The 15609-nt window shown below is 39.1% G+C and overlaps 1 protein-coding gene across 1 annotated transcript in view; it reads right to left on the bottom strand.

Annotated features, from left to right (window-relative positions):
- SPEF2 (sperm flagellar 2) overlaps positions 1-15609 on the bottom strand; it is a 171590-nt gene that overhangs the window by 43778 nt on the left and 112203 nt on the right. Inside the window, exons 24-26 of the mRNA XM_013051945.2 lie at positions 13974-14111; positions 11453-11604; positions 6629-6809 (exon numbers count right to left, since the gene is read on the bottom strand). Of these exons, the coding sequence (XP_012907399.1) occupies positions 6629-6809; positions 11453-11604; positions 13974-14111 (471 nt within the window). The remainder of the gene's footprint in view (positions 1-6628; positions 6810-11452; positions 11605-13973; positions 14112-15609) is intronic.

Below are 15609 nucleotides of genomic sequence, written 5' to 3'. Positions count from 1 at the left end.
ATTTCGTAATCGCCCGGTTGAGCTGAAGCCTCATTCTCTTGTAAACAACCGTGCCATGTACTCAGTCTTTACGGAAGACACTCTTCAGTGTTTTACTGATATGGGAACCTGGCCCGGGCTCCAAGAAGTGGCTTTCCTCCTGTGTGTGTGTATTGCTCACTTTCTCCAGGCCTGCCTGCAGTTCAGTCTTATGTTTCCTCATTGACACCTCCACATTCTGGCAGCTCCATAATGATGCTTTTGAAAAGCTTTCTTTTTAATCTCAGACTCTATGGATTTAACACTCACCATTCTTCCAGGGCATTCCCCCATACCAGTGTTTCTCACATCATCATCTTCATCATCATCATTAAACACTGCTCCACAGAGTTTTAAAGACAGTTTTTCCTAATAGTGCCCTTCCATGAAGTTTTAATACCGCAGAATTGCATCTGTCCACATATTTTACCTGTAACTGTGCTTTATACATAATATGGGTAAGACTTTCTCCTGCTCCCCAACCAAGTTTTGGGACTGCATGCCCTGTATTATTTGGGCTCCTCGACTCTTGCGTTCTGGGCTTCCATTCTCCTCTAACACTAGACATCATCCCAGAAAGCGCAGGGCTCATGAGGATGACCTGTCAGCTTCCTCTACTCAGGGCACTTGCAGCTTCCTGCCATCTCAGCTACCCGCTCCTTTCAGTCGCGTGAGTGGAGTGCCTTGGTGTGAGAGATGAGCTTCCGGGCCTCCTCATCGTAGCTGAAGGAGGAGTAGGGTGCGGTGCGGTTGCGACCCCTCCATCCCTCCTCCAGAGCTCTGTGCTTCAGGAAGCAGAAAAAAATTGTCTTGAGGCTGCTGCAACTGGGGCCGTGCATTTCAAAGGCCAGACCTTTTGAAATAAGGCCAGCTGCCCCTGGAGAGGTGAAGAGCAGTTGAGGGTGTAGCCCCCAGAAATGAGAACTGAGAAAAGATTCCCAAAAGGGAGAAAGAAAACCTGCCAAACCCAGAGGAGGGAGGAGAAACATATGTTTAAAAACCTTAAATCTCAATAAAGCAACTGGTAAAGAAATGGGGTGGGGGGTCATTTACTAAAGTACCTACTGTGTCCAAGCCTGGTGTTATTTCTGGGGAGGAATGGGTGAGGGGCTCAGAGGAGAAAAAGGAAGTTGAATGGAGGTGAGTAGAAAGATGAATAAGTCATAAGCTCTCCTCTCCCCTGGCGAGATACACCAGCCAATTCCCGCTTGCCCCTAGTTCCTGCACACTTCAGACCCCTGGGCTCAGCATGTAGCTGTCCCCAAATGTTCTATGAATGTAAAATGTTGTTCCACCCTCCAAATGGGCTTCAAGCAGCTTTTAGCACCTGCTATGCTCATGGGGATGCCCAGGAAATGATTATTAATAGATGGAATTTCTTTTTAAATGATCTTATTCCACGGAACTTACCCACAGCTTCTTTAAGATCGGTGGAACTTTGGAGAAATACAGAAAGATTTCAGAGAACAAGCCAGTTTTGTGTGAGTGTATGTATGTGGTTTTAATCAGATGCCCTTAAGCCATAAAAATGGATTTCATAATATCTGCTGTGCTTTAAAATTCTTGGTAAAGCTGAAAGCAGACTTGTTAATCTCCCCCCAAATTGCAAGCAATTCAGTTTTGAATCTGTTTTTGCAAAGCACAGTAAGTTAGCAATTCCCTTTAAAATTGGATTTTTCTCCTTTATAAACAACTTTGTGGTGGTGGTGGTGGTGGTGATGATGATGATAATTATCATCATCTGCATTTTTTTGGTCCACTTCCCTCAAAGACCTCTGAGCCTCTTTCAAAATTTAACATAATTCACAATACATTCAGCAATCTACCTGTAAGTCTAAAGAAACTCTAGAAATAATGTCTTGACATTGTGGGCGTTAGCTATGACTTGTTTCTTTGAAATCATTGCATACCTGTTAATTAGAAGAAAGTTTTTCTAAAAGTTAACATTGTGCACTAAACGAGTAGCTGTTGGTGGGACTGCTGTGTAGGAAAAGGCCCGCATTAAAACTCTCTGCTTTCAGTTGCTCTCATCCCTGCTGGTACTGTTCATCCCTACAGTCGTTTGCCCAGGCATGTCTGTCTCACTGGAAACTTAAAATTCCCTTTAAGGCCATGTGATATCAAGGTCATAAATGTCTGTGAGAGACATAAAAGCAGGATTCAAATATAATTATTAGGAATACTAATTAGATTAGTACTAACTAAACTTTTCTCCCTTATTTCTATGTGGTTTTTATTTATTTTATTTTTTTAAAGATTTTATTTATTTATTTAAGGGAGAGGGAGAGAGAACAAGCAGTGGGGAGAGGGAGAAGCAGGGAGCCTGATGCGGGGCTCGATCCCAGGACCCTGAGATCATGATCTGAGCCCAAGGCAGACGCTTAACAGACTGAGCCACCCAGGCAACCCTCTATGTGGTTTTTCAAGTCCACAAGGAAAATAGTACAATTGTTAATAAATTTTAACATCATGATCTATTATATTTACAATTTCCAGGACACATAGGCATACATTATTTCATTAGATCTTCCAACCATTCACGAGAGGAAAGGTATGTGGAATGTCTCCCATGTTACAGATAAGGAATTGAAGACTGGAAGAGGTTATTTCCACAAAATCGTACAACTAAACCCAGAGTGGTAGCCAGTGCTCTTTTTGCTATGTGCTGCTCTTTCCAATAATGTAATATTCTACGATGTCATCTCCCCTAGGAAATTCTAATCGGATTTGTAAGAGTTGTAAATTACTTTATGTAGCTCCATAAGAATAATAATTCCTTTTTTTTTCCCCCCTCAAACTCCTAGCTCTGGTTTCCCATTCTCTGGTGCTTGGTAGTTGTAATCAAACTCATCACCATTGTCATTGGCATCATTATCAGTAGTAACCTCAGCATCTTCGGTACAGCAGCAGTCCCATGTCAGACTGTGCTGAGGGCTTAGTATCATATTAGATGTGGGCATGTTGCCAGGTATAGGGTGTATAAAATGTCTTAGAATCCAGTGTTCAGTGTTTAGGAAAATAGTGAGATAAACATTACAATTACTATTTAAGGAAAATAGTGAGATAAACATTACAATCACCTAGAATCTTCCTAGATAGGAAGAGCTGGATGCTTGGGAAGATAATACTGTTACAGGGATTGGAAGAGCACATGATCAGAGAAGACAAGAGGTTCAAACAGCAACCAACAACTCAGGAAGCAAAGCAGGAACTAGCTCTGAAGACTTTCAGAAAGCATATAGTTTAATCAAATAGAAGGAAGGAAGAACATATTTTAGGAGAGAAAGATGACATTGGCCAAGGCATGAAAATTGTTAATGCTGATTAAATATATAGGAACCAGTATTTAGTTACTTTATGAGAATGCTTCATGAGTTGGTACTAGCATGATGGGGAGCTCTGAGCCTCTGGGTCAAGGGTTTGGGATTCCATGGTGGCTACTGGAAGTCATCACACTACCTCATTTTCCTCTCGGGTTAAGAACGAAGATGATTTCTGTGTTCTTATAAGCATCACATATTTTTTTTTTAATAAAATAAATCAATCTCTTTCCTTTAACTGGATCATTTTGCCTTATAAAGTAGCTATCGATACATTTGGGGTCTATATCTATCGTCTTACTAGGTGCTTTCTATTTGTATTCTTTGTCCTAAATCTTTTTCTGTCCTCCTTTCTTTTCTTATTTTGGACTTAATATTTTAAATTTATTCATTTTTCACTACACACTAATTCACTTAATGGTTACTTTAGAGATAACACCATGAATTACTGACTAAATAATATTTAGAATTTGATAAGTTAACAATTTATGGTGTAACCTGTAGTAACCAGTAAAAGAACATAATATAATGCACTACTTCTAAAAGTAAGTAGGAGTGAAAAAGCAAACGGGAAAAGATACAGAAAGGATAAAAATAAAACAGTGAACAAAGATATAATGTGTAAACAATATTTAAAACCATAATTTCCAAAAAAATAAACCCATTATAGATAAGGAAGATTACCTCCTCGTAAGAAAAGTTTTAGTTCACCAGGCCCAGATGGCCTCTTGGATAAGGCTACTGAACACTTCAAGAGGGAATAATTCCAACTTCCTCAAACTCTTCTAAAGAATAAAAAGAAAGGAAACATATCCTGACTTGATTTATGAGGCTAGTATCACATGAATGCTAAAAGTTGACAAGGACAGTATGAGAAAAACAAATTATAGGATTTTCTCACTCATGAACAGATTCAAAAACCCTAAGTAAATTATTAGGAAAACCAATCCAGCAATATGTAACAAGTATGATGTTTCATTATAATGTTGGGCTTATTCCAGGGATGTGATTTAAGTTTAATATTAGAAAATTGACCAATACGGTATTTCGCTATTGATAGAAAACAGAAAGAAAATCATTTGGCAATCTCAATAGATGCATGAAAATTTTTTGTTAATATATTTATGAAAAAACCCTCACAGTAAGTTAGAAATGTAAAGAAACTTCCATAATCTGATAAATAGCATCGAAAAAAATCTACAGCCAACAGTTTTGTAAATTTTGACAACTAACTTGAAAATTTATATGGAGAGGCAAAGAGCCAAGAAAAGCCAAAATGCATTGGACAGATGACAAGGTAGGAAGATTTGCTCATCTGGATAACAAATGATATGATGTTAAGTGGTTTTGGTACAAGGATGGAAAAATAGAGCAAAGCAACAGAACTAATTTATGATATGTGGTCACTTAATTTATGACAAAGATAATACTGCAGTGAATGGGAAAATCTGGTATTACTTATGCAAACTGAAGTATTATGTATAGTATCATCTACTGACATTGAAGATAGCAACCACTCTTAGCCATATATCCAAAGGCTGTGTGTGCATATGTGCATCAGTGGACAAGTACAAGAATGTTCATAGCAAGGATATCCATAATGGCACAAACTGGAAGCCCAAATGTGTATTAGTAGCAGACTAGTTCAATAAACTGTGATAAATTTATATAATGAAACAATGTATAACAACAAAAAGGAACGGACTACAGCTCCACTCAACAACATTGAATTAATCTCATAAATAACGTTGAGGAAAAGAAAACACAAAGAGAAAAAAAGTATGAGTCCATATATTTGAAATTCAAAAGCAAGCAAAGCTAAAGTGTACTGTTTAGAGGTATAATAGACTTAAAACTTATGAATATCAAGGGAACAGTTAGTCAAAAGGCAAGTGGAGGGTCCACGTTGTAGGAATCCAGGGGATTGGAACTGGGGAGGGGCAAGGGCTGGGTAGGTGTGGACCTTTCCCATTTCTCCCACGTGCTGGTTCCACGAGTAACTTTAGGTGTGTTCAGCAAGCCCTGCAGTTCTACTTCATGCACTTTTCTTAGTTGTGTCAAAATCCCACTAAAATTTTTTATAGAAGAAGCAAGACAATGAAAGGCAACTACAATCGCTTTTGAGAGGGAGAAATGAAAGAAGGAAGAAAAAAGGGAACAGAAGAAGAACACAAAGGGAGGAAAGAACACTACGGCTGTTGTGGGACGAACTAGAGAAAAGAACCATGGAGGTCGAGTGGCCAGAAAGGGACTTGGAAAACACCCAGTCAGAAGTGTCACCTCCTCCCTCTGAGACCCTGAGGTAAGCTCCTCTTCCACCTCTTCCATCTCTTCCACAAAGTTTTTTGGAAAAGTTTGGGTTTCTTTCGGTTTTGGGGAAACCCAAAGAGCACCTGGCACAGAATGAAAACAGAACCACCTTGGGCACTTAGGACTGGAGAGTGAGGGAACAGTGGTCCTCCAAGCTAAACCTTGCGTGCACCTTCTGTACAGGGGGAAGCTTCTCCTTACATTACAGTTATCTGTATGCTCTTCTCTTCTCTTTTGATTTGGTATGGGCACCTTAAACACAGGGACTATTGTTGTCGCTTGGCTTCCCAGTGAAGCTGAAAAGGACATGAACTTTGAATTCATATAGTCCTAGGTCAGATCTCCTTGTTGATACATGACCTGATAAGTGACCTTGGCAAAATTTTTTACCTTTCTGGATCTTCGTTTTCCTTGGTAGTGAGGATAGTACTTACCCCATAGGTAGCTTATGCAAACTAGAGATCTACAGGCCAGATGTGTGTTTTTCTTAGCTCTGCAAAGTTTTATAAATTTAATTTCATTTCTAACATGCTAAAATCAGTAGGTTTCACATACAAATCTGAATTTCTGGCTTTTCCAGGAAAATTATAAAATCTGGCCATACTGGGCCTCATTCTTAAATGGTATTTGGTCTGGGAGATATAGCACATACCTCTTTAGGAGTGTGATTTCCACTAGGCCACAGCCCCATCCCTCCCTTATTGCATTATACTTGACCCATGTCATTGACTTTTCCCAAAGGACCCCTTTGGTCTCTGCACTTGGAGCCCAGCACAAAAAATAATCTAATGATTTCCTCCATTCTTGAGCTCGTATATTTGCTGACTGAATTGTTTTATTTCTTATTTCTTTCAGTAAACAAAATGAGACAAAAAAAAGTTCCTGAAGGTATAGCTTTATACAACATTGTGTAAATTTTCTATTCATAGCATATACCAAAGTTAGTGCTTAGTGAAAATGTAATAATGAGCACTGCTTACCATGTGAGATATTGCTAAAGAAGCCTGCTGCCAGGTGTCCATTAACAACTTCTCATCTGCCTCAAAGTTTGCCTCAACATTTTCCAGTGAGTAATCGATCTTGCCCTTCAGTATGGCCTTTGTTTTTGGTTTGGACATAGTTGAATCCGGGGATATGGATATTCGAGAAATTAGAGGAATTCTTTGAAAAAAAAAATCCAACAAATAAAAAGGAAATATAAATATTTTATTTACCAGAATTTTATTTTTTGACAGGTTACTTTGGGAATTTTGTTACCTTGCTTTAACCTATACTTTCATAGTTGTCCTGGAAGAACTCTTCAAGTGAAGAAAAGATATAAAAGACTGTATTCAGGGGGTACCTGCGTGGCCCAGTCAGTTAAATGACTGATTTTTTATTTTGACTCAGATCATGATCTTAGGGCTGTGAGATTGAGGCCGTAGGGCTTCATGTTGGGAGTGGGGCCTGCTTTGATTAAGATTCTCTCTCTCTCTCTCTGCCTCTCCCCACACCCTCTCTTTAAAAAAAAAAAAAAAAAAAAAAAAAAAAAAGACTGTATTCAAATTTTTTTTTTAAGATTTTATGTATTCATTTGACAGACAGAGATCACAAGCAGGCAGAGAGAGAGGGGGCGAGAGAGAGAAGCAGTCTCCCTGCTGAGCAGAGAGCCTGATGTGAGGCTCGATCCCAGGATCTTGAGACCATGACCTGAGCTGAAGACAAAGGCTTAACCCACTGAGCCACCCAGGCGTCCCTGTATTCAAATTTTTATAGTCTTATTAACAAGAGTAAACTAGAAGAAAATATTAACAGAACATAATTTTTAGGTTTAATTCTCATTGATAATGGGGAGGGAAATGAAACAACAGGAATCTTGAAGATATGCAATTTTGAAATGTGTCCAGGGCATCAACTTCTGACAAGGAACAAATCAATCATGAAAAATCAAATCAAATAAAACTGGGCACCACTCCTTTAAGATGACTAGCATTATTTGGCTTCCTGAAGTGGACAGTGAAAAAGGCAGGATATGACAGATGTGAGGATTGCAAGGGGGAAGGATTCATGGAGATCACAAGGTTTTGGTGGTGGGTGGGGGAAAAAATCCAACAGCCCTCCCCACTTAAGAGTAATGATGATGGAGCTTTCTCTTTTTAAAGTGCGATGGGAACTCAGAGATGAGCTCTCCCTCTCCCTTCTTTCAGCCATATTGCTGCCCCTATGTAGAAATTTTAGAGCTGTCCCCGGAACATTCTATCCCTGAAGGACTCCCAATCTCAAATGCTAAGAGAAGCAGAAAGAGATCCCCAAGGCAGAATGCTTATTATGATCCTTAGTAATCCAAAGTGTAAATTGTCCCCCCACTAGGCTTGGGCTAGGCACCAAGCATGACTTCCCTGAAACTTGAGGAGAGTCAGGAGCCATGATAGTTATCAAGTTTTTGGTCTGGCAGACTCAAGCTGCTGGGGAACAGAGTGGTGATCCAGAAAGCTGATTGTGAATTCCAGCAAACAAGTAGCTTGGTCTTGTTTTGAACACTAGATGTGGTTTCTTGAACTTGGCTCTTTGATTCTTATAGTACTTGGCATTCTGACAATGTACTGTGCCTACAGAGGCCATATGCTGAGGTTCTTCTATGCAGTACATATCTTCCCACAGGCAAATTTACATTTTAATAATCAAGTAATGTCAAATGTCAGTCACTGAGACACTGAGATTCATGTGTCTAACAAGGTAAAGGTTGTATGATCATCTCCAAATGTTTAATACAGTATAACATGCATTTCCCAACACCTTACTTTGGAGGTATATCATTTAGAAATAAAATTTGGGGTTAGAATTCACTTACTGGAAAAAAAAATCTGGTCTAGCTAGCTCTGTCACAATCAATATACATGAATTGGGGCATGACACTTGACTTCCTGAAGCTCCTTTCCTCAAATAATATAAATACACAATTGCCACTATTACTATCATTGCTTATTTTTAGTCACTGGCAATTATTAACCAATTATTTGTTACTATTATGCTGCTGCTGTTGCTGTTTTTATAGAAATAAAGTAGACAGCTATGTGGAAATGCTTAATAGTATGCTTGTTTCCCTTACACATTTTAAAGAGACTATGGTTGATTAGTTGATTGGTTGATACACTGATTGAGAGTTTCAGTAGGTACTTAGAGCAGTGATTTGAGGTTGACAGTGGTACACAGTTGTTTTGCAGAAAATAAGAACTGGCTGTTCTTTTCCCTGTTTCATTCTGTTAACCAACTTTAATAGCTTCCCCAATATGCCTGACTTGCTATTTTGTGCTAAGAACAGAATGCACTGCTACTGTAGACATTGGAACTTGGCCTCTTTTAATGGCTCTGATGGTTCATATTGCCTTTGGAATTTTTTATTGTTTTCAATTTCGAAGTCCTTTTCCAGTAGCCTGCTGAGTTAAACATTTCTCTTGTATTTGTATCAAGAAGACGGTACTTTCCTTCTTGTGTTTTCTTGCTTACATATGGGCATTATGGGGACATGGTGAGACTACATGGAGGAAATCTAGAGTGAGAAAAGTGGGTCTCAGATCTCATGTATAATCTTACTGTGTTCAGGTCATCTCAAATCCTTTTTGGTATAGGGAGAATAAAGCAAAGCAACAACATGCAATACTCACAGCTATAATACTCTGGAGTTTAAGAAACAAAACAAAGGATCATAGGGGAAGAGATGAAAAATTAAAACAAGATGAAATCAGAGAGGGAGACAAACCATAAGAGAGTTTTAATTATAGGAAACAAACTGAGGATTGCTGGAGGGGAGAGGGGTAGAAGGACGGGGTAACTGGGTGATAGACATTATGGAGGGCACGTGATGTAATGAGCACTGGGTATTATATAAGACTGATGAATCACTGACCTCTACCTCTGAAACAAGTAATACATTCTATGTTAATTAATTGAATTTAAATTAAAAACTACTAAAAATATACAAATTATAAGAAGAAAAAAATACTTCATGTAGGCTATTGTCATAATATGCATTAATAATAGTCATCAGTTATTGAGTGTTACTGAGACTAGATCTCAAGTCTTCTGATCCCCAGACATGATACTCAGTGCTTTAAGGATTTCATTTTCTGTTATATTCACAATCACCCTACTTTATAGACACTTCATAAATAAGAAAACCAAGGCTTAAGAGAAGTGGGGTGACTTTCCTTCCAGAATAAATTGTTCTAATTTATTCTCATACAATTAGTAAATAACATGCAGGATTGAAACCAGATCTATCTGTCTTCAAAACATAATCACAATATATGCATGTTTTGTGTCACTTGTGCTACCTGCATTGACTCGAGCACACTTGTACAATATACTTGTACATATACTTGTACATATACTGCCTTCAATCTCCAATACATATTGCATATCTTTGGAGATTTAAACTTAATGTTCAGCTTTTATATTATTTTTTAAATCTAACTTCTTTTTTTTTTTCTCTCTTCACATTTATTTTTCTCATGACCTCCTTGTTGGTCATGAGAAAATATTACTTTAACTCTTAATATTACTTTAACTCTTATTTAATTAATTAATTTAAAGATTTTTATTTATTTATTTGACAGACAGAGATCACAAGTAGGCAGAGAGGCAGGCAGAGAGAGAGAGGAGGAAGCAGGCTCCCCGTTGAGAAGAGAGCCCGATGTGGGGCTCGATCCCAGGACCCTGAGATCATGACCTGAGCCGAAGGCAGAGGCCTAAACCACTGAGCCACCCAGGCGCCCCTATTAATTTATTTTTAATTAACTTATACAATTTTAAGGATTTTGAGTTTTCCTTTTGTTATTTTATTCTTACTTTTTGCTCTCTTAATGTTTTAGAGTTGGGATTACCACCACTCCAACTCCCTATTTCTTCTTTTTTATGTTTTTTAAAGTTTTTTTTCTTTTTTGACAGAGATAGAGATGGGGAGAGAGGGAACACAAGTGGGGGCAGGCAGGGGAGTGGGAGAGGGAGAAGCAATCTTCCCGCTGAGCAGGGAGTCCAATGAGGGGCTCAATCCCAGGATTCTGGGATCATGACCCTAGCCAAAGGCAAATCCTTAAAGACTGAGCTACCAGGCACCCTTCCTCCTCCCCATATCTTAAAGACATTTTTCTATCTGTTCATAGTTTCTCTGGGTTTGGGATCTTGCCCTTCTCCTGCCCTCACCCACTGGGTCTATAAAAGCAATTATTTACAAATGTTTGTATTAGATGGAAGTGTTTGATTGAAAATATAATTATTTTCTTGCTCTGCTGGGAATTTGATGTAAAACTACTGACAAGTCTTTTACCTCATAAAGTTAAAATCACATATGACTGAATGTTTACTATTTCTCAATTTCCTTACCTATAAAAGAAGACTCACACCCCTTTCCATTTTCATTTACATGACACTCACACACACATGCACATACACATACAAAAGTGCTTGGAACCTTTCATAAAAGTGGTAGAGATTCATGATTCCTTGCTGAAAACTCTTGAGCCAAAAGGTTTTCAGAATTCAAAATTTATATACTCTCTATATTTCCTAATATCCCCAGTAGAATCTTTTGGAAGTAGTTCATAATAAAACACAGTATACCTCAGCAGCAAAGTGAGTAAATAGTCACTATAATTTGGATAATAGTGCATATTAATCATCTTAAGTTGAAGTTAGAGAAGTTTCCATTTTGGAGTTTTTTTGCATTTTGGATTTGCAGATTCAGGTTTTTACTAGTGGTATTCAACTTAAAATCATAAAGTTTTATGCCCAAACTAATTATAGTGCAACACAATGGTCTGCCTTACCTAAGTTGGCTTTCCAAAATTTCTCTATTATCTAGTTGGACCAAGGGGACTCGAGTAAATCTTTTAATGTCGTCGATTGGGATTTTGCCTTCCATTCCCCTGTAATAATCTTGAAGGAGTCTCTTTGTATCTTGGAAACGGTTCAGTTCTGCCTTTAATAGCAAATATGAATGTTAGTAAACAAGAAGGAACAAGCTGACCTTTACATATTTCTTGTATAAGTTCTGTAAGCACTATATTAAATTTTTCAGTTGAAATGAATTTTCCGGAAATTATTAATCAGTGCAGAATGAGGTCCTTTGTTGTTCCATGTGGTGGGCCTTCAACTATCTGAACAATGCTGAAGGATTATAAAAGAAGTCAGCACATGTGGGTGTTGTGAAGGTTTAATATAACGTACGTGAAAGTCCTTTGAGCAGTGTCTGGCATATGCGGAGGAAGGAGTAAGGAATTAGCAAAGAGCAGCTCTTATTTGCTGTCCCGTCCGTTATCTTCTTTCCTCCTCATTGGTTTTAGATGTGGATTCACTTCCAGGACAAGAACCTTCTATCTAGGTGTTATTCCCCAAAGAGGCATGTGCTGCTTGGACTAATAAGAAATGATTCACAAAAATGCTCTTGCACAAAAATTTCCTTCCCTTTGCCTTTACTACTGGATTTCAGCTATTCCCACTGGAAGCTTCTGACACATCTATTCCAACAGTCAATTTCTCCTTGCCCAATCCAGTGCCCCAGGAATGCTACCCAGTGTGGCTTAGTGCTGCTCGGCAGGCTCACTTTAATCCTTTGTACAACCCACACCTGGATCCCAGAGCTGGTAGTCAGTGAGGCTGCTCCTGGGTCTCAGCTTTCTGATGACTTTTCTGGCCTCCTGTGGTCCAGCCTGCCCCTATACCATGGGCTAGTCCCTGTGAAAGTTGGAAGTATCAGCAATAATTGTCATTGGTTGAACAAGCCTTTATTGAACACCAACTGTGTGCTAGCTCGGATTGTCAGCTAAACATCCCGCTCTCCTGAAGTATCTCCTCATGTAAGTCAATTGGTTGAAGATGAAAAATATACCCTCTTCCGTTCTCCACCCTCACTGCTATGCTCTTCGGAAAAAATACTCATGTAACACAGCTTGACTAACACAAGCTTACTATTCCCCTCAGCTTGGCTAAACTTTGGGTAGTCTCCTACCTAACTCTAGGGTCCTGACTGCCCTTTTCTAATTTACTTTAGAAAAATTGTCATTATAAATCCTGGCTCTGTCCATTTAGATGTAAATCTAATTTTTTTTTTCCTAAAAAAATTTTTTATGAGAAAGAGAGCATGGTTGGGGAGGGCAGAGGGATAGGGAGAAGCACACTCCCTCTGAGCAGGGAGCCCAGCAACACGGGGCTTGATCCCAGGATCCCAGGGCCATCAGGCGCCCCTGAGATGTAAATCTTTTTAAAAGCTTCTTGTCAGTTTTAGAACTCAAAACTGTCTTTCCTAAGTATCTGGGCACCATCCTTTTGAAAAGTAAGCATCATCACCTGCCAGTTCCTCTAGAAGGGGAGGAGCCTAACTTGCTCCTTGAGAGTACCTTGCTCTCAGTGGTAAAACTAGGTGAAGACAGGAGAAAGTTGGTTTTTTTGTTGTTGTTTTTGTTTTTTTCCTTCAGGCAAAGCCAATCAACAAGCACAGATGGCTTCTGATGCTCACTACACCCCGGCTGTCAAACTCTAGTTCTTTTTCCTGGCAATGCTGGGTGGCCAGACCTGGTCTGTGCTTTCTTTCCCACTGTTGACAATAGTCTTGACTATTATTATCTGTTGACTAATAAGTCTTATCTCACCAACTGTAATTTTTATTTAATAGGCTACAAATATAAGTTAATGAGGTTGTTCTGGTGAATGGGTTTTTTTGTTGTTTTTTTTTTTTTAGTTTGTTCTGTTTTGTTTTTTTTCAATCCTGCCATAAACTTATTTTCTGGAATCAAATGCCCGCTGATGTTAACCTAGCCCATGCTTTGTGGCAGAGCTGCTTTCCTTGGCCTCTGCTGGCCACTTTGGGTGTCCACTGTGAGAGGCTGACAAGGTAACAACCAGTATAGACAGCAACTCTCCTGCCCCTCCATAGTTCTAAGACACCTGGACACAAAACTGGTTGGTGGTTGTTTGGGATGCTGCCAGGTTTTTTTTTTGTTGTTGTTGTTTGTTTGTTTGTTTTTGCTTTTTTTAAAGTAGCATGCCCGGCTTCATGGGGCTTGAATTCACAACCCAGAAATTAAGATCTGAGCTGAGGTCAAGAAATGGACGCTTAACCGACTAAGCCACCCAGGCACCCGGATGCTCCCAGTTCCAGTGCTTGTTTGTTCCCGGGCCAAAAGATTTATTTCAGCTCACTTCCTCAGCAAGTTGCAGCTCAGGCCAGGCAGAGTGCTGTGAGTAAAAGGAGCCTGAAGGGGCCCCTCACTCTCCCAAAGGAGTTGTAAAAGGAGGGATAGGACATTGCTATGGAGGCAAGATTCTGGGCTGTTGATGAGCTGCTCTTACCTGCATTAGTGAGAAGAAATGGTTCATCTTTATTACGATGGAGTCCTGCAACCAGCTCTCGTTAATGATATCCTGACGCTCCTGCTCAGCCTCTTCCTTCCGGGCATCACAGATGTCCCACAGGCGGTCTCGTAAATCCTGAGCAGAAAGAAATCTCACTGTTATGCTTTACATCACGGCTCAAGTTGTTGCAGTGTAATAAAACTAGAATCCTTTGCCTGTCTTAAAAATGTTTCCAAAGAAAATTAGACCTAATGCACTCATGCATTTTATTCCCTTATTCAACAAATATTTATTTTGCTTCCATTCTATGCCACACCTTACTTTATTAGACCAGCTCACCATATCATATGCTCATGTCCAGCACAAGTCCACTGCAGCTCACTTTATTTATGGGTGGCTATGTTTTATGTAGCAGTCTAATCCCTTTTCAGAAAATTTGTTTAGTTGAAAAAGTCCTGGGGCTTCTGGGTGGTTCAGACATTTAAACATTGGACTCTTGATTTCAGCTCAGGTCATGATCTCAGAGTCATGAGATCAAACCCCTCAACAGGCTCTGCCTGCTTAAGATTCTCTCTCTCTCTCTCTCTCTCTGCCCCTCCCCCACTGCTCACTCTCTTTCTCTCCCTCCTCCTCCCCCATGTACTCGTGCTCTCTTTCTCTCTCAAAATAAATACATAAATAAAAAAGTCCTTTCAGGGAATTTTTTGGGAAATGTGTATTGTTGGTGAAGAAATATGCAGCTGTATTTAATCCAAGGGTATAAGTTTGTTCAATAAATATGAGTGGAACATCTCATTCACCAAGAAATACTGTCTGAGCTTAATAGGATTGTCCAAAAATTAGGTTTGTACCAAAGAGCCAACAGTAGGAAGAATCTTTAAAGATCCCAGCTCTGCCACATGTATAACAAAACTGACAATAGCTACCATGAACTGGATCTTTCTACATGCACCAGTGTGTCAGAACATAAGTCATTGTCCTTATGTTAACTCATTTAATGCCTGGCAACAACCTGAGGTACTATATTATAATGTTCATTTCGCAGAAGAGTCACAGAGAGGTTGTCTTCCGAAAAGCACACCATGAGTAGGTGGTAGATCGAGGACATGAGCCTGTGCTCTTGAGTAATCTACACCACCATTTCAGGTCTCAGTCTCTTTATATCTTACCTTTCAGATGTGCTATATGGAATAAATTAGCTTATGTATATAAAGCACTCAGCATACTATTTAGCATATAATAATTCCTTAGTTAATAAAAACTACTATAATCTTATAATGATATCATATTATCCATGCAATAAAACATCTGTTTAATAAAATATCCCATTAATGAAATATATACAGTCAATCAAAATGTGACAGTTTCCACAATAATAAAGTATTAAACATTATTATGCGTTAGGCATTGTGCTAAGTGCTTTACATGGATTACCTTGCTGATTGCTACAATAACCAGGAAGTAAGTTCTGGTGGGAAAACTGATGCCCAGAGAGGTGAAGTCATTTGGCTATGGTTTCCATGTGGTGGAGCCAGGCATCTTAATGCAAAGCAGTTTCATTCCAGTGACCACAGTGGGTTTTAGTTCTGTGATATTGTATTAATAGAACTCTTGGCATTTTCAGGGAACTGCA

This window comes from Mustela putorius, unplaced genomic scaffold (assembly GCF_011764305.1).
Source record: "Mustela putorius furo isolate JIRA1106 unplaced genomic scaffold, ASM1176430v1.1 tig00000407_pilon_pilon_pilon, whole genome shotgun sequence".
Taxonomy (NCBI): Eukaryota; Metazoa; Chordata; class Mammalia; order Carnivora; family Mustelidae; genus Mustela; species Mustela putorius.
Note: the sequence above shows the minus strand (reverse complement) of the source record. Positions and strands in the feature narration are given on the sequence as shown.